Source organism: Lithobates pipiens, unplaced genomic scaffold (genome assembly GCF_037356315.1).
Source record: "Lithobates pipiens isolate NorthernLeopardFrog02 unplaced genomic scaffold, aLitPip1_a1.2 Scaffold_22, whole genome shotgun sequence".
In the NCBI taxonomy this organism is placed as follows: domain Eukaryota; kingdom Metazoa; phylum Chordata; class Amphibia; order Anura; family Ranidae; genus Lithobates; species Lithobates pipiens.
In genome coordinates, this window is record NW_027507784.1 from 97015280 (window position 1) to 97035179 (window position 19900).

The following is a 19900-nucleotide window of genomic DNA, read 5'->3' on the forward strand; positions in this document are numbered from 1 at the left end:
AAAAATGCAGGCAGAAGGCAAAAGACTAAGTCACCAGTACTGAAGTCTCCCTATAGCTGATCTTTTCCCCTTTACTGACTTACATAGGCAGCTCACAATCACATACCAGAAAGTGCACTACTATATTTTAGGTGGAATCACAGGAAAAAAAAAAAAGGTACATTTTCGGGGCACAAATAACATTTCTACATGTTCCCTACAACAAAGCAAATCTTCACTTTTTAAAGCGGAGGTCCACCCTAAAGTGGACCTTCCGCTCATCGGAACCCTCCCCCCCTCCAGCGCCACAATTGGCACCTTTCAGGGGGGAGGGGGGTGCAGATACCTGTACAGTACAGGTATCTGCACCCACTTCCGGGATAGCTTTCTGCGGAAAGGGGAGTAGATTACGCCCCTTTCCGCAAGTGCCCGCCCCTTTCCGCAAGTGCCCCGCTGCCTGCTGGGAAACACACAGATCCCAGAGGCAGCGGGGACCGTCCTTATTGCGCAGCACGACTCGCGCATGCGCAGTAGGGAACCGGGAAATGAAGCCGAAAGGCTCCTTTTCCTGATTCCCATACCCAAGATGGCGGCGGCAGCACCCGAGAGACGATCAAGAGATCGGCTTCGGGTGCCGACATCGCGGGCGCGCTGGACAGGTAAGTGTCACTATTTTAAAAGTCAGCAGCTGCAGTATTTGTAGCTGCTGGCTTTTAAAAAAAAAAAAAACGCGGAGTCCCGGCGGACTCCCGCTTTAAGTTCCGTTATATTTTAATGAATGGTTAGATTTTTTTTTTTTTAGTTTTCACAATGTAACTTGTGTATGCAAAAAAATGACACATGCACCATTATTATGTTTATTATACTATCCATGTTGTATTTAGAGGTCTCCCCACTTCTTGGTGCTAGTACCTTATGTTCTCATTGTGGCCGAGAGCATCAATTTCATACTCAGTGTGGTTGCGAATTTGGTAAGAAGACATATAATTAAAAAGTGTATATAAACCTGAAATAGAGAAATTAACCAATTTCTATAGAACTATTTAGTAAGCCATCTAAAATAATGTATGCAATATACACCAATCAGTCATAACATTATAACCATTGACAAGTATGGCAAAGAACATTGATGATCTTGCTACAATGGCATCTTAAAGTAGGAAGGATATATTAGGCAGCAAGTGAACATGTTTTCCTAGAAGTTGATGTGTTGAAAGCAAAAAATGGGCACGCGTAAGGATTTGAGCAGGGGCCAAATTGTAATGGCTAGACGCATGCGCTAGATGAATGCAGCTCCAAAACTGCAGCTCTTGTGGGATGTTCCCAGAGTAGATAAAAATGTATGATTTTGAAAAAATCAAATAAAAAATAATCAGATTTTTTTGGATTTAAATCAGATTTTCTTCCTTTTTTTTTTTCTTTTTTAAGCAAATTTATTTTAATAAAATGCTTTTGGAGTAAAAATCTATCTAAGGATAGTTTTCTATTTAAGATACATGAATAATTTAGTTTATACAGCATGAAATGGAGCTTAGTTTTGTAGCAGGAGGCTGTATATTCTGCAATATTTAAATTTTTGGTAAACGCATAACATGCACTGGCAATGTTGTTTTAATTAAATAAAATAATTTGAGTAGTTCAACTATGTGTGATTAACCTACTAACCTAAAATCAGTTCCGATATCGGCATTTTACTAACCTTACAGCTTATTATTCTAAATGGGAAGCCTTCATTTTGTTGCAAATATTAAAAATTCGAACTACCAGCAAGAATGAGTTCTTACATTTTAAAGAGCACCTGTCAATTCAGATCCATCATGGCAGCACCCTGGATGTTCCCAGTGTGCAGCGGTCAGGACCCACCAAAAGTGGTCCAAGGAAGGAAAACAACAGAACAGGCAACAGGGTCATGGGCAGCCAAGACCCATTGATGCACGCAGGAGTGAAGGCTGGCCTGTGTTGTCTGCTTGTTGAGAAGAGCTACTGTAGCTTCAATTGCTGAAAAAGTTGTCAAAGGATACAAATGTTTTGGCTTAAAGGCCAAATTCACCTTTCGTAACATGTTACAAACAGACCAGCCCCTGCTTCCCCCCCAATCTGACAGATAGTGGAGATCTTCTTCCCCATGCCCGCTAGCCTTTGTTGCCATTGTCTTGTAGTTTTCAATGAACTACCAGGGCGCTGCGGAGCACTGTAGTATCCTTTAAAACAAAAAAAAATATGTTATAAAGTGGATATAAAGTCTATACGCCACTGTTAAAATGTCAGGTTTCTGTGATGTAAAAAAATGAGACAAAGATAAATCATTTCAGAACTTTTTCCCACCTTTAATGTGACATATAAATTGTACAACTCAGTTGAACAACAAACTGAAATCTTTTAGGTGGAGGGAAGTAAAAATAAAAAAATAAAATAATATGGTTGCATAAGTGTGCACACCCTTAAACTAATACTTTTGTTAACCACTTTCAGACCGGACCAATTTGCTGGTCAAAGACCAGACCACTTTTTGCGATTCGGCACTGCGTCGCTTTAACTGACAATTGCGCGGTCGTGCGACGTGGCTCCCAAACAAAATTGACGTCCTTTTTTTCCCACAAATAGAGCTTTCTTTTGGTGGTATTTGATCACCCCTGCGGTTTTTATTTTTTGCACTATAAACAAAAATAGAGCGACAATTTTGAAAAAAACGCATTATTTTTTACTTTTTGTTATAATAAATATCCCCCAAAAATATATAAAAAAAATTTTTTTCCCTCAATTTAGGCCGATACGTATTCTTCTACATATTTTTGGTAAAAAAAAACGCAATAAGCGATTATTGATTGGTTTGCGCAAAAGTTATAGCGTTTACAAAATAGGGATAGTTTTATAGCATTTTTATTAATAATTTTTTATTATTTTTTTTTTACTAGTAATGGCGGCGATCTGCGATTTTTATTGTGACTGTGACATTGTCGGGGACCCATCGGACATTTTTGACACATTTTTGGGACCATTGTCATTTATACAGTTATCACTGCTATATAAATGCAGTGAATCCTGTGTAAATGACACTGGCAGTGAAAGGGTTAACCTGTGGGTGGCAGTGTAGGGGTTAAGTGTTCCTAGGGGTGTGTTACTAACTGTGGGGGGGTTGGGCTTTCATTTAGTGTACACTGATCTCTGCTCCAATCACATGGAGCAGAGATCAGCGTCACTAGTTGCTAGGCAGAATGAGAAAATGTTGTTTATACAGCATTTCCTCCATTCCGCCGCTCCGTGAGACGATCGCGGGGATGCCCGCGGCGATCGAGTCCGCGGGTCCCGCGACCGGACTCACGGAGGTCCCGACCAGCGCGGGAGCGCGCCGCCGGCGGCGCGCTCCTGGTGGCACGGCGGCAACGAATATTGGACGTACATGTACGCCAATATGCCTGCCCGTGCCATGCTGTCGACGTACATCGTCGTGCGCTGGTCGGGAAGTGGTTAAAGCACCTTTTGATTTTATTACACCATCAGTCTTTTTGGGTATGAGTCTTGCCAATGTACACCATAGCCTAGACATATGAAGAATACGGGAGATTTTGGTCACATGTACCACTCAGCCAGTACTTGCCAGATAATCCTGCAGCTCCTTTAACCACTTTCAGACTGGACCATTTTGCTGGCTTAAGACCAGACTACTTTTTGCGATTCGACACTGCGTCGCTTTAACTGACAATTGTGTGGTCGTGTGACGTGGCTCCCAAACAAAATGTTTTTCCCACAAATAAAGCTTTTTGGTGGTATTTGATCACCCCTGCGGTTTTTATTTTTTGTGCTATAAACAAAAAAAGAGCAACAATTTAGAAAAACAAAAACCAAATTTTTACTAGTAATGACGGCAATCAGCGATTTTTATTGTGACTGCGACATTATGGCAGACACATCGGACATTTTTGGGACCACTGTCATTTATACAGCAATCAGTGCTATACAAATGCATGGATTCCTGTGTAAATGAGACTGTCAGTGAAGGGATTAACTAGGGGGTGGCAGTGTAGGGGTTAAGTGTGTCCTAGGGGGCGTGTTACTAACTGGGGGGGGGGGGGGGGGGCTGGGCTGTGTGCTAGTGAACACTGATCTCTGCTCCAATCACAGTTGTTGCTAGGCAGAATGGGGAGATGCTGTTTACATTGGCATCTCTCCGTGAGACAAACGCGGGTATCCCAGCGGCGATCGAGTCCGCGGGACCCGCGACTGGACTCACGGGGGTCCCGACCGGCATGCCCCACTGATGGCACACACACGATGGCAGGATGGTAATTTCAACTGGACGTACCTGTACGCCAGTTTGCCTGCCCGTGCCATTCTGCCGACATACATCGTCGTGCGCCGGTCGGGAACTGGTTAATGATGCTTTAGGCCTCTTGACAGCCTTCCTGACCATTTTTTTCTCGTCTTTTCATCAAATCTGGAGAGACATCCAGTTCTTGGTAATGTCACTGTTGTGCCATATTTTCTCCACTTGATGACTGTCTTCACTGTGTTCCCTGGTATATCCAATGCCTTGGAAATTCTTTTGTACCCTTCTCCTGATTGATACCTTTTAACAATGAGATCCCTCTGATGCTTTGGAAGCTCTCTGTGGATCATGGCTTTTGCTGTAGGATGTGACTAAGAAAATGTCAGGATAAACCTACTAGAACAGATGAGCTTTGTTTGGGGTTAATCAGAGGCACTTTAAATGATGGCAGATGTGTACTTAACATTTGAGTTTGAATATGATTGCTTAAATCTGAAAACGGCTACATCCCCAGTTGTGTTCACACTTGTGCAACCACGTTAAAACTTTTCAGTTTGTTTTTCAATTGAGTCGTAAAGTTTATAGGTCACATTTTTTTTTACCTCACAGAAACCTGACATTTTAACAGGGGTGTGTAGACTTTTTATATCCACTGTACCTACTTGCTCTGTTCAATGATATTGCACAAAGCACTCCCTTACCTCCTCTTTGGCATGTCCCTGCTGGCACTTTCAGCTACTCCTTCCTCTTGGTCACCCCTTAGCAAGCCACCCGTCACATACACTCCCGAGCCAGGCTGTGCGGGTCCATAGCCACGCCCCCATCCCTATGGCTTCTGCTGTTCCTAGTGTCTCCTGTGAGCCCAGGAGATCCCAAGATCTGTTACTGACAGCTTTGTGCCGTCGGCTTGGATACCACAGCATACCTTCAAAGGTCTAGTGGAGTGTATGCCTCAATGGGTTGTGGTGAGTGGTCAAAGTTATGGCGGATCAGTGTATAGTCACAATTAACATTTCTAAGTGTTACCTATAACATAGCAAATCTTCGCTTTTTGAGTTCAGGTTCAATTTAAGAAGCAGATCAATATGTTTGACGATTCAGAAGATGGCCCCATTCTTCTTATGTTGGGGTTTGTGACATAGGGATGGACATACCATTTGTCCAGACTCTGTAGTTACATAAAGGACTTGGACTTAGGAGCCCATTTATATTGCATGTTGGATAGATGGGTATTAGGGACCCTCCTTCTCTCACACAGATCTAGATATGGCCCACTTATTTATGACTGCCAACTCTTACACGGTTAATCGGTTTTGTTACTTGGCCAGAAGTTGCATGAGGAAGGGGGGAAGCTCAACAAAATTGCTCTCGCATAGGAGCCCTTTGGTGATTCTAACTGCCACAGCAAAGATAGTGATGTGAAAAAATTGTAGCAATGCACATAGTCCACATGATGATGCATAGAGATTATCCATTGTAAAATTATTTTAGGGCTGGGAAAATGAAAGATTAATTCCTCGATTAATCATTAATTTTTTTGATCGGTACTCGCCTCTCCACCAGCTTCTGGGTCTTCAGGGAGTTCCGTCAGAGATCCGGTGACGTCACGGAGATCGATGTCACCAGACTCCTCCCCCTTGTCCCTCTGTCTGCTAACAAAGGTGAAGGGGGGAGGAGTCCGGTGACGTTGATGTCCGTAATGTCACCGGAGAGCCTGGACAGTGATGGTAAATATGGATGTGGTTAACTGGGATCATTCAGTGAGCTAAGTGTAGGCAAATTTGATAACCTCCATTTTTAACATTGTTGTAAAAAAAAAAAACATCAAAATGTAAACACTAGTATGTCTGCGTGACTGGCTAAAGTGATGCCTACTTGCTACTATAAAGTGACTGACAGTCAATATACTAGATACATTTTAGAATTAAACTAAATTTCTATGTTTTTCTTAAAGTTTAATAAAAAAATTACTTACATCAGTGCTACAGTTTGATTTTAAAACATATTTGTGTGAACTGTGAAGTTAAGTCATGGATTGTGGAAACTAACTAGTGTCGGATGATTGTATATAGTGTATACCACATTTACCACTGACTAATGCAGAGTTGCAATGCAAGGAGATCAGCTAAAAGTAGTTGGATCTGTATGTGCGTTATAATAAATCAAAATTAGTGGATTAATCGAACACGAAAATTTTAATCAGTAACAGCCATAAATTATTTACATTCTGTCTACCCATGACAGCATATAAAAAGAGTGTAATCTTCAATTTCCAAGCAATAGGAAGATCTCAAAGTGCCCATTGCTTCCCTTTTAGAGTGACCTAAAAACAAAGTAATCAAATATGCAATTACTGACTTCAACTAAAAAGTTAGCACTTGGTGTCACCTCTCGGTCAATGAATCCACCGCCATAATATTTATGGGCAGACTGGAAGACAAGAGCATTATTACTTATTTTAAAGAGTCACTGTAAATCCAAACAGTACTTGAAGTTCAGTTTTAAATAAGGAAATTACCTTTGCTTAAGGCTCTTCTGTGTAGGAACACAAAGGTGCTTTATAGACAAGAGATCAGGATCACATATTACATGAAATCTGTATATAGGACTCAGCTTTTCCCACTCACCTGTCTGCAGCAGTTCCTGACAATATTGCTCATGGAACCAAGGAACTCCATATTCTGGGTGCTCTATACAGACCGCACGATTGAGCTCCATAAGAGAGAGACGTAACCTCTGGTTCATTCTGTAATTTAAGGCTAAAATATAAAACAGAGGAGTTGAAAGATGATATACTGTATAGTTACTAATATTAAATTGTATCAAAAATCTTGCAATAGAATACAAATATAAACAGTGCTCTTTGAAAAAAAAAAAAATGTTTTAAATGTATGGAAAGCTTTACAATCTACACAGTTCTTATTAAAAAGATTTCCATTTCCCATTGGCATGTGAATCGCGATTGTCAATGAGATACATCATATATCGGAGGACCTTGCTGCATCTCTTCATCACTGAGAAGACTAATTCTATTCTATCTGGTTTTAGTGGAACAACTTTTAGTTTCACACAAGAATACAGTGACCTTGCAACACAGCTTGAGAACATTTTGTGCCTCTTGAATGGGGACCCATAGCAGCCCCTGCCTCTTACACATGATGGATGATCCTGAGGTGATGGATGATAGAGGAGTGCCCCCCTTTTTCCAACCCCCTCCCCTTCATCCAGTTTATTTTTGAGCCCTTGGGCCTCGCCATTCCTCAACCCCCTTTACCTTAGAATTCCATACAATTCTAAATAAACTTAGCAGATCGTAATGTGTTTGGCCAGATTAAATTTTTATATGTAAAGAAGCTTAAGTATGGGGTTCTTTAAAAAAAAATATATTATATAACAACTAATAATAATAAAAATAATAATAAATAAATCTATTTTTGTTAAGAATAAAAAAAATGTATAGTCACACACACAAACACACACTAGGGTTGCCACCTGTCCAGGATTAACCTGGACAGTTCAGGTTTGGAATTATGTGTCCAAGTTTCAGACTGCCTGAAACCTGGACACATTATTCAGACTGGATTATGGCTTCCCAGCAGGGATGCTGGCTGCAGTTGTCCAAGCTGAGTGTCTGTTATGCCGCGTACACACGATCGAATTGTCCGGCGTACTTAGTCCGGCAAACAATCCGGCGGACAGTCTGGCGGACTTTCTACCGAACGGACTTGGCCACACACGGACACACAGAAAGTCCGGCGCTTGCTAGCGCGATGACGTACAGCACGTACGACGGGACTAGAAAAAGGAAGTTCAATAGCCAGTAGCCAATAGCTTCCTTTTCGTACTTGCTTCTGAGCATGCGTCATTCTTAGTCCGCCGGACTAGCATACTGACGAACGTATTGTCCGCTGAAACCCAAAAAAAAAAAGCTTTGGCCATACTTCTCCTTCAAAGACTAACTCAAGCCAAACCTTTTTTTTTCTGGATAGAGATGAAAGGGGTTTTTATTGTCATCTGGGTCTCTATTGGAATGAGTTTCTCATCACTGTCAGTCAAGACACAAAATTATGGGAAATGTTTCAAAACATAATTTATATGAAGGCAAAGAACGTTTAAAATCTCAAACAATGCTTTTATTGTTCTTTCTGCCTACTTTTCTCTGTGACAATTGCTCCCACCATTCATAGTATGGGCATCACATGGACAGGAAGAAAGCAGGATAAAAACTCCCCAATGAGGTCACAGACAGAACCCAAAAGCTGACAGAAATGTTAACTTTCCCCCACTTTATCCAAAACTAAATTATTGTGATTTTAAAGTAATTTTTTTTCATAAATCGGATTCTACTAAATCATTGCTTACTCGCATTTGCAATATTTTATTAGTTCCCTCCTCTGAGCTTCATATTTTGTGCCCTCTGTGCTTCTGGGACCTATGACATCTAATCTACATGCACAATCCAACTTGATACTAAAACCGTACATGCAGCCATTCAGAGCTGCAAAAGCTACGCCTCTCCTCCCCCCCAGCACTGCAAAAGCTACGCCTCTCCTCCCCCCAGCGCTGCAAAAGCTACGCCTCTCCTCCACCCCAGCGATGCAAAAGCTACGCCTCTCCTCCACCCCAGCGATGCAAAAGCTACGCCTCTCCTCCACCCCAGCGATGCAAAAGCTACGCCTCTCCTCCACCCCAGCGATGCAAAAGCTACGCCTCTCCTCCACCCCAGCGATGCAAAAGCTACACCTCTCCTCCACTCCAGCGCTGCAAAAGCTACGCCTCTCCTCCCCCCCAGCGCTGCAAAAGCTACGCCTCTCCTCCCCCCCAGCGCTGCAAAAGCTACGCCTCTCCTCCCCCCAGCGCTGCAGAAGCTACACCTCTCCTCCACCCCAGCGCTGCAAAAGCTACGCCTCTCCTCCACCCCAGCGCTGCAAAAGCTACGCCTCTCCTCCACCCCAGCGCTGCAAAAGCTACGCCTCTCCTCCACCCCAGCGCTGCAAAAGCTACGCCTCTCCTCCTCCCCAGCACTGCAAAAGCTACGCCTCTCCTCCTCCCCAGCGCTGCAGAAGCTATGCCTCTCCTCCTCCCCATCGCTGCAAAAGCTACTCCTCTCCTCCCCCCCAGCGCTGCAAAAGCTACGCCTCTCCTCCCCCCCAGCGCTGCAAAAGCTACGCCTCTCCTCCCCCCCAGCGCTGCAAAAGCTACACCTCTCCTCCACCCCAGCGCTGCAAAAGCTACGCCTCTCCTCCACCCCAGCGCTGCAAAAGCTATGCCTCTCCTCCACCCCAGCGCTGCAAAAGCTACGCCTCTCCTCCCCCCCAGCTCTGCAAAAGCTACGCCTCTCCTCCACCCCAGCGCTGCAAAAGCTACGCCTCTCCTCCTCCCAAGCGCTGCAAAAGCTACGCCTCTCCTCCTCCCCAGCGCTGCAAAAGCTACGCCTCTCCTCCTCCCCAGCGCTGCAAAAGCTACGCCTCTCCTCCTCCCCAGCGCTGCAAAAGCTACGCCTCTCCTCCTCCCCAGCGCTGCAAAAGCCACGCCTCTCCTCCTCCCCAGCGCTGCAAAAGCTACGCTTCTCCTCCTCCCCAGCGCTGCAAAAGCTACGCTTCTCCTCCTCCCCCTCAGTGAATGCCAGCCGCTATTTATCCAACCTGTGCTGCCTGTGTGAGACGCTTTGAAGGGCTGAGCATATATGTTTAGTTCCAAGCAAGAATTTGCATTTAGAGGAGACTCTAAAGGCGTGTGGGGGGGGGTGGAGTAGGAAAAAAAAAAAAAAAAAAAAAAACTTGCCATAAGGCTGGCTTTACACATTTGCATTGTGGTAATGTGTTATAACACACAGTATCTAAGCATTCTGCATAGTACCCCATCGCCTACGGCGACAGACCTGTTCTCACTGCGACCCGCTCAAATAACTTTCTTAAAATGCCAAATATGCTGCTCTGGCGATCCAATATTTAAATGGGTGCTGGCGACTGAATACTCATCTCAGAAACATAATGGCTAAACAATGAGAAGGCCCACTAACAACAGCCCATTGTGTGGCGACAGTAGGGAGCGGCCTCAGCCTCGGCTCTGCCTAATGCTGCGTACACACGAGCAGATTGTATGGCGTACTTAGTCCGTCATACAATCCGACGGACAATCCGTCGTAGTTTCCACTGAACGGACTTGACCACACACGGATACACAAACAGTCCGTCGAAAGCTTGCGCGATGACGTGTACAGCACGTACGACGGGACTAGAAATAGGAAGTCCAAGACACAGCAAAGCACCCTTCCGCCATGTAAATCCTTTCTGGGCATGCGCCATTCTTAGTCCGTCGAACTAGCATACTGACGACCGTATTGTCCGCTGAAACCAAAAGTACGACGGACAGATTTTTGGAAAAACCGAAATTCTTAGTACTCCGGACTGCACGCTGAAAAAGTCAGCTGAAGCCCACACACGAGCGGATTGTCCGCTGAAATGTGTTTCAACGGACTAAGTACGTCAAACAGTTCGACCGTGTGTATGCGGCATAAGACATGCAACAGACCTGTGCTGCAGCGAAACCACAATGCAGGGTAATGCACTGCCATGCATTTTGCTGTGCAGGGGGGGGGGGGGGGGTCAAATCTTGTTTTTGGTGCTTGTAAACCCTAACAATAAACTTCTCTTATTTGTACCCTTTTGGTCCGTTTTTTTTTTTTCGTTTTTTGTCATGTCTGTTCAATAGATGCAAAAGACAACTGTTGATCTTAAAGGAAGGGGAAAAAAAATTAAAAAATAAAAAATAAAAATAAAATAAAAAAAGGACATGCCTCAAAACTATTTTTATTTAACAATCCGACCTTCCGGCTTTAAGAAACAGTTAAAATGATGCTGGGACTTTTGTTTGGTGCAGTTAACTTGAAGTATAAGAAGTATAAGTATATATATATTGTAGACATGTCACTGGAGAAGTGGTTGAGGGGGTGTACATCTCACCTAGGTTGCTACACAGTGTGAGATGGTAAATCCAGGATGGATCAGTTTCTCAGCAGCGATATGCTGCTGAGTTGTTATTTAAATTTTGCCGGGCCTGGGTTTATATGGAATGGCAGGTAGGTTTGGTAGAGGGACCTGTCATTCCACATCCCCCGATCCAGTTCTGGGTTTGGGATCAGGTGAGCTTTGATCCTAATTAGCCTGGGAAGCTAAAGGCTCTGCAGAGTCTGCAGGTGATTGCTTCTCAGCCAGGGAATGAACAATCTGTGTGTTGAAGGAAGCTGCAAGCACAGCCACTGCTGGAGCTAAAACTCACCCTGCGATGTCCAGGCGAAAGACGCTGTGTTTGTAAGTGTCAGATAGGTGAGCAGAACCTGTTAGTAAGCGCCCAGCCGGGCTAGGACTTTTATTTTTGTTGTACTTAGAAAGCACGGTGTTGCTGTATATTTTGTTTGCTGGACTGTTTGTACCACGAATAAACGCCAAGATCTGCTTTATCAAATTCCAAGTCTGCTGTGAACTGTGTCCAAACACACCCTACCCCGGGAAGATCCCTTACAATTGGTGGAGGTAGCGGGCAACGCGGTTGCTAGGGGCAACGGTGTGGACAGACTTGGCTACAGCTGCTGATGTCCTGGGTGAAAGCTGCAACTACACTCCAAAAACAGTCCAGCAACATGGAGGAGATGCTGAAGCAGTTTATGCAAGTGAGTTTGCAACAACAGCAGGCTCAGACAGAGGCCAATAGACGACATGAACAGTCCATGGCTGAACAACAGCAGATGATCGCTGCACAACAGCAGGCTCAGATAGAGGCCAATAGACGACATGAACAGTCCATGGCTGCACAACAACAACTTATTGAGCACCTGATAGCAAATCGAGAGGCGCCTGTGGTGATGGGAGCCGCTCCAGAGATTTTTTCTGGGAGAAGGACTGTGCAGAAAGCGCTGCAAAAGATGACTGCTGAGGACGATGTTGAGGCCTATCTAACAGTATTTGAGCGCGTGGCTGAGCGAGAGAAGTTACCAGCCGCTGAGTGGGCAGAGGTAATTGCGCCCTATTTAACAGGTGAACCTCAAAAGGCCTACTATGACCTCAGTGAGCAAGAGGTTAAGGACTATACTCGGCTAAAAGAGGAGATACTTGCCCGACTAGGAGTTACTACTGCAGTCCGTGCCCGGAGGGTACGCAACTGGAGCTACAGTCTGGACAAATCAGCGAGGTCCCAGATGTATGACCTAATCCATTTGGCAAGAAAGTGGTTGGAGCCAGACACTTCTACTCCTGCACAAATCCTAGAGAAGGTCGTGATGGATCGCTACCTCCGAGCCCTTCCTACTGACTTGCAACGCTGGGTGGGACAAGGTGATCCTAAGAATGCAAACAAACTTGTCAACCTTGTGGAGAGGTTCCAGGCGACTGAGGACTACCTCCGTGATGTTCCTGCAGCATCTTCACCTCCCCGGAGCGCCAGATCTGTGCCGTCAGCTGGTAAGAGACTTCCATCTATTGGGGGAGTGTGGAGGGGTGCTGATGGGGGGAAAAGGGCTCAAGTGGTGTCTCAGGGACAAAAGACTGGTGATGGTCCCGGGTGGCTAAGGGGCTCTGAAAAGGACTCCTTGCCAAAGAGACCAGGCCCTATCCAGTGTTGGAGATGCCATGAGGCGGGACACGTGTCGGCCCATTGCCCTCTTACCTCTGAACCCATGGAATGTGACGCTAGCCGGCGTCAGTCGCTATTTGCGGAACCATCTTGTGCTGCAGTTCCTGGACTAGAGACTGAACCGCAAATCTGCGATATTACAATCAATGACTTTCCTGTTAAAGCGTTAATGGACTCAGGAAGCCTTGTAACCTTGGTGCATGCTAGCCTGGTGACTGGGGACTTAGAGTCTAAAAAGCATATGAGCGTTGTGTGTATACATGGTGATACAAAAGTGTACCCTATAGTGCTGGCTAAAGTCGGGACTGAACAAGGCACAGTACAATATGAAGTGGGTGTGGTTAAAAACCTCATGCATAATGTAATATTGGGGCGCGATTTTCCTTTATTCTGGGCTCTCTGGGAAAAAAGAAAAATCCCCAAAAGGAGTGAGGATACCTCTAAGGTGGTTGCCTTGTCCACTGTGAATGATAAAAGTGTGCAGGATGAAAATGATTGTTTTCCTTTGCAGGTCCTGGCTGGGGAGGAGGAGGCTCCTCCCACTGAGCAAAATATACTAGACTTAGAGGTGTCTAGCGATAATTTTGGGACTGCACAATTACAGGACCCCACTCTCAAAAATGCGAGAGAGCAGGTTGCTGTTATGAACGGGGTACCTCAGGAACCAGATGCTGAAAAAAGATTTCCACATTTTTCGGTGACTAATGATCTTTTCTATAGAGTTAATAAGGTTAAGGATGAGATTGTGGAACAGCTTCTGGTACCTAAGCCGTACCGGCGTCAGGTGCTTGACATGGCACATAACCATGTTCTTGGGGGACACTTGGGGACTGACAAAACGCGAGAGAGGGTTCTCCAGAGGTTTTTTTGGCCGGCCATATATGATGACATTAAAAAATACTGTGAGTCGTGCCCCACATGTCAGGTTAGTGCCCCAGTGTCACATTTTCGCAGTCCTTTGGTTTCGCTCCCTATTATAGAGGTGCCTTTTGAGCGTATTGCCATGGATTTAGTGGGTCCCATTGTAAAGTCAGCTAGAGGACACCAGTATATTTTGGTAGTCCTGGATTATGCGACCCGCTATCCTGAGGCTGTACCCTTAAGAAACACTGCATCTAAAACAATTGCACGTGAGTTGTTTTATATGTTCTCTAGGACTGGGATCCCCAAAGAAATCCTAACTGACCAAGGTACGCCATTTATGTCGAAAGTAATGAAGGAATTATGCAGACTATTTAAAATCTCACACATCCGTACCTCTGTGTACCACCCCCAGACGGACGGATTGGTGGAGAGATTTAATAAAACTTTGAAACATATGTTGAAGAAAGTGGTGGCAAAAGATGGGCGTGACTGGGATCATTTATTACCCTACCTCATGTTTGCTATTAGGGAGGTGCCCCAAGCGTCCACAGGGTTCTCACCATTCGAGTTGGTCTATGGTCATCACCCTAGGGGTCTACTAGACATTGCAAAAGAGACATGGGAGAATGAGTCCACCCCATACAAGAGTGTTATTGAGCATGTAGCACAAATGCAGGACCGTATAGCCACTGTAATGCCCCTGGTAAGGGAACACCTCCAGAGGGCTCAAGAGGCCCAAAGTAGAATTTACAACCGGTCCGCAAGAATCAGGACATTCAACCCAGGCGATAGGGTCCTTATACTAGTCCCCACTGTTGAGAGTAAATTCTTGGCGAAGTGGCAAGGTCCCTATGAAATTGTTGAAAAGGTCAGTGAGGTGAACTACAAGGTGCACCAACCAGGTAGAAGGAAGCCTTTCCAAGTTTATCACATAAACTTGATCAAGCCCTGGAAAGACAGGGAATCCTTGGTGGCGACAAATACTGTTAATAATTTGTCACCACCAATCCCTCCAGTCAAGGTAGGTGATACTCTATCAGTGTCACAGAAACAGGAGGTTCAGGAATTTTTACAGAAAAACAAAAACAAGTTCTCTGACCTCCCAGGGCGTACACACCTCATCCATCATCACATTGAAACTGAGCCTAGAAGCAGAGTAAACCTTAAGCCCTATAGGATACCCGAGGCACGTAGGGAAGCCGTATCTGCCGAGGTAAAACGTATGCTTGATCTGGGGGTAATTGAGGTGTCCCAGAGTGAATGGTCCAGCCCAATTGTGCTAATCCCAAAGCCCAATGGAACTTGGAGGTTCTGTAACGATTTCAGAAAGTTGAATGAGATCTCCAAGTTCGATGCGTATCCTATGCCCAGGGTAGATGAGTTGATTGAGAAGTTGGGTAACGCCAGGTACATAACCACCCTCGATCTCACAAAGGGCTACTGGCAGATTCCACTTTCTGGTGAGGCTAAAGAGAAAACTGCATTCTCCACCCCTGATGGGCTATTCCAGTATGTAGTGATGCCATTCGGGTTACATGGAGCGCCTGCAACTTTCCAGAGGTTGATGGACTTGATTCTGCGACCACATCGTGATTACTCAGCTGCCTACCTCGATGATGTGGTCATTTTTAGCCCTGATTGGGAAAGTCACCTCTGTAAGGTACAGGCCGTGTTGGATGCCATAAGTGATGCGGGGTTGACCATAAATGCCGAGAAGTGTGCTCTAGCCCTAGAAGAGGCCAAATATCTAGGCTACATTATTGGGAGAGGGTTGATTAAGCCACAGCTAAATAAAATTGAGGCAATACAGAATTGGCCTAGACCCCTGACAAGGAAACAGGTTAGAGCTTTCCTGGGTATTACGGGGTATTACCGTAGATTTGTGCCGAACTTTGCCTCAGTTGCTGCTCCACTAACTGACTTGACAAAGGGCGGAAAGACAGCAATGGTCACGTGGACCCCAGAGGCCGAGAAGGCTTTCCAAAGCCTTAAGTCTGCCTTGTGCCAACCACCTGTCTTAGTTACCCCCGATTTCAGGCGAGAATTTCTGGTCCAGACAGATGCCTCTAACACAGGCTTAGGTGCAGTACTCTCACAAATAGTGAATGGTGAGGAGCATCCAGTGACGTACTTGAGTAGAAAACTAACCCCGGCCGAGAAAAATTATGCCATTGTGGAGCGAGAATGTTTGGCAGTAAAGTGGGCCCTAGAATCGTTAAAGTATTACTTGCTAGGCAGGAAATTCAAGTTGGTGACAGACCATGCCCCCCTAACATGGATGAAGTTAAACAAGGAGAGAAATGCAAGAGTGACTAGATGGTTTCTCTCCCTACAAAACTTTAATTTCACTGTGGAACACAGGCCAGGGAAATTACAGGCAAATGCTGACGCATTGTCAAGGGTAAGTTGTCTGTGGGGACAAAAGGCTCAGCCCTCCGGTCTGAAAAAGAGGGGGGGGATATGTAGACATGTCACTGGAGAAGTGGTTGAGGGGGTGTACATCTCACCTAGGTTGCTACACAGTGTGAGATGGTAAATCCAGGATGGATCAGTTTCTCAGCAGCGATATGCTGCTGAGTTGTTATTTAAATTTTGCCGGGCCTGGGTTTATATGGAATGGCAGGTAGGTTTGGTAGAGGGACCTGTCATTCCACATCCCCCGATCCAGTTCTGGGTTTGGGATCAGGTGAGCTTTGATCCTAATTAGCCTGGGAAGCTAAAGGCTCTGCAGAGTCTGCAGGTGATTGCTTCTCAGCCAGGGAATGAACAATCTGTGTGTTGAAGGAAGCTGCAAGCACAGCCACTGCTGGAGCTAAAACTCACCCTGCGATGTCCAGGCGAAAGACGCTGTGTTTGTAAGTGTCAGATAGGTGAGCAGAACCTGTTAGTAAGCGCCCAGCCGGGCTAGGACTTTTATTTTTGTTGTACTTAGAAAGCACGGTGTTGCTGTATATTTTGTTTGCTGGACTGTTTGTACCACGAATAAACGCCAAGATCTGCTTTATCAAATTCCAAGTCTGCTGTGAACTGTGTCCAAACACACCCTACCCCGGGAAGATCCCTTACAATATATATATATATATATATATATAGATATATATATAGATATATATATATATATATATATATATATATATATATAGATATAGATATAGATATAGATATATAGATAGAGAAGCCTGAAGGTTGGAATGGTAACTACAATTAGTTTTGAGGCATTTCTTTGATTAGATTTCCTACACAATTGAATGAACATTTTCTAATGGGGATTCCTTACTTTTAGCGAGTGTTTGTAGGAGTGTTTTGAAATTGTTCCCGCTGACACCACCGATTGTGAAAGGGAGTTCCACATCCTTATTGTTCTAACAGTAAAGAACCTCCTTAGCAAGTTTAAGGTTAAACCACCTCCTCATTGAGTGGCCACAACCAAAGGAGAGCAAGCATTTTCTAAAACAAGCTGCTGAGCAGCAATTACCGGTATCAAACGTTTATTTGTACAATTCCAAAAAAATGGAGCTTACAGACAGTATATCCTAGCCAATAAAAAACACTTGTAAATCATCATGGTATACCCACAACAAAAAGAGTAACCTGCCCTATAACAGATACATCAGCAGGAAAAGTTTTTTTCACTGGTGTCTGTAGAAATTTGCTAAATAAACCAGTATTCACGTTTAGGCTCAGAAATGTGCAAATGGATACATGCACAGAGTAAAAATATCAGAACCAAGTGCTAACTTAGAGCTTATGTTGTAGAGATGAGAGGGAATGTGATTTAGTAATTTAGCAAAAGAAAATTGGGCAAGGCTGATACCACTCAGTCCACAAAAATTCTGTGTTGTCAGCCCACAACAGACCAATTACATTTTTGGCACATTGACAAGTGCTTGTCTGTATTTTCATAGCCTAGTATAGTGGTTCTTAATGCCTGTCCTCAGGGCCCATTAACAGGCCAGGTTTGCAAGATAACTGAAATACATGACAGGTGATATAATTTGCTGCTCAGTGATTGCAGTATTCTAGTCTGCATCTCCTCAAGGCAATACTTAAAATCTGGCCTGTTGGTGGATCCTGAGGACAGGAGTTGAGAACCACTGGTCTAGAGAGATAAAACATGGGGGGGAACGTACATGAATTTCAGGATATATAATAGCTATATAGATAGAGATATAATAGATAATAATACATTTAAAAATTGAATGAAAATGAAAATGATGCAAAAAATAAAAAAAGTGACAAATACATTGTTCACAACATATTAATTAAGTTACATAAAACTACATACATTATTTTAAAGTGATTTGGTAAATTATTACATGCAAATTGTTAAATGTAATTATGCATGGTATAAGCTTGATCTGACTTTTTATAAGCTTAATATATGACTTACCATCCAACTGAGAATCAAAACGGAGAAGGAAACTGGTGCTGAATATTGCTTTTATGAGCTCTTTTGGGAAGTACCCAGCCAAAGCTAGTGCATTAGCTGTCAGTACCAAAAAGTGAGGAGACAAAGCGTCTGAATGCAAAGGATATAAAAAACAAACAAAATAATAATGTTAAATCACCACACATTTCATATCTAAAGTTATACTGCACAACAAAACTTAACCATATGTACCATAATTAGATTTGGCCCGATTGGTCAAATAAAGCCAAAAAAGCCTATGACTATTGTAAGAAACACAGGAGAACATTGATGAAGTCACAAGATACGTGACAAAATGCATAAGTGGAAGCCTGGCGACGTCACTTCCACCGCTGGAAGCCATCATGTTGGTACACCCAGCCTCTGTATTACATGTGGTTTATGGGTTCTTGGAGCCCTTTTTCTTTATGTGAGTGTTATTATATTGCCTTTTATTGAGTTATAAAAAGCATTCTACTCTATGGAAAGCTTCTCGTCTTCTATTCTATTTTCTGAGCATTGATCTACCTGTGCGAGCCACCTGAGAGGGACATATTGTGTATTTCCATGGGAACATAGTGGATATGATGGAATGATCCTGGATACTATGCGAGCACTTTTATTGACCTGTATATTATATAGGTCCAAAGGAGGAGGCGAGCATGGTGGTGGAGCACTCTGGTGAATTGCTTTGGAGATTCACTATATGGATTGGATATTGCGGAGGAAAGTGTGACTGCTCCACGATTCTGGAAATTGCACTATTGACGGAACTTTATTTTTACTGCATTCATATATTACATTTGGTTAAATATTTAACCACTTGGCGCCCAAGCTACGTCATATGACGTTGAGGGCTTTGTGGTGTAATATCTGAATGATGCCTGAGGTTACAGACGTCATTCAGATATCGGCATTTTCAGCCGGCGATTCCCTGCACCATAGGAACGATCATAGCGCCTGTTCCGCCGCTTGATCATTCTTACGGGCGTCGGGAGGGGACCCCCCCCTCCCGCCGCCCTCTAGTGCTTGTACCGACTCACCGCTTCCATCGGTGAGTCGGTCACAGGATCCGCCGGCCCCCGGATGATATCATAGAGGATTTCCGGCGGACCAGACGGTCCCCGGAGTCTCTATGACCATTCGGAGGCTGGGCCTCTGAGGAATAAGGTGGCACCCAATGTCCTCAATCCCCCTAGTGTGAAACCCTGTTTCTTTGATCAACTAACGGGATATTACCAATGTCGGAGATGTCGGGTTTGCTCTATGAGTGGTTGCACACATAGACGCACTTAGTCATTTATATCATCCAGTACATTACGGGTACATAAGATTAAACCATTTATCCCATGTACCACCAAAAGGGTAGTTTATTTGTTGCAATGCCAATGTGGGCTACAGTACATTAGGAGGACTAAAAGGGCACTCAACGTGCGTTTAAATGAACATATCACTAACATCCTCAATGGCTTCCCAAAGCATTCGGTATCTAGGCATTATCTAGAGCATCATGATAAAAAACCAGCTAAGACCATTTTCTTGGGCATAGACAAATTTGATTTGCCTTGGAGAGGAGGTTCTGTGGTCAGGGGCATATCAAGATTGGAGATGGCCTGGATCCATAAAATTAAATGCTATACCCCGTTCGGGCTTAACGTAGATGTTAATATTAACGCATTTATAGACAACTCATAATTTGTTTTTTTTTTGGCAGGTATATATGTCTGCGGGGTCCATATTTGTAATGGTTG

At 44.2% G+C, this 19900-nt stretch overlaps 1 protein-coding gene across 5 annotated transcripts in view; it reads right to left on the reverse strand.

Annotated features, from left to right (window-relative positions):
• The window catches only part of FASTKD1 (FAST kinase domains 1), a 96889-nt gene that overhangs the window by 21224 nt on the left and 55765 nt on the right, over positions 1-19900 (reverse strand). For all 5 annotated transcript variants that reach the window (XM_077447930.1, XM_077447927.1, XM_077447929.1 and 2 more), the window contains 2 exons: positions 18132-18260; positions 6874-7005 (listed from right to left, as the gene is read on the reverse strand). In XM_077447930.1, coding sequence (XP_077304056.1) covers positions 6874-7005; positions 18132-18260 — 261 coding nt within the window. The remainder of the gene's footprint in view (positions 1-6873; positions 7006-18131; positions 18261-19900) is intronic.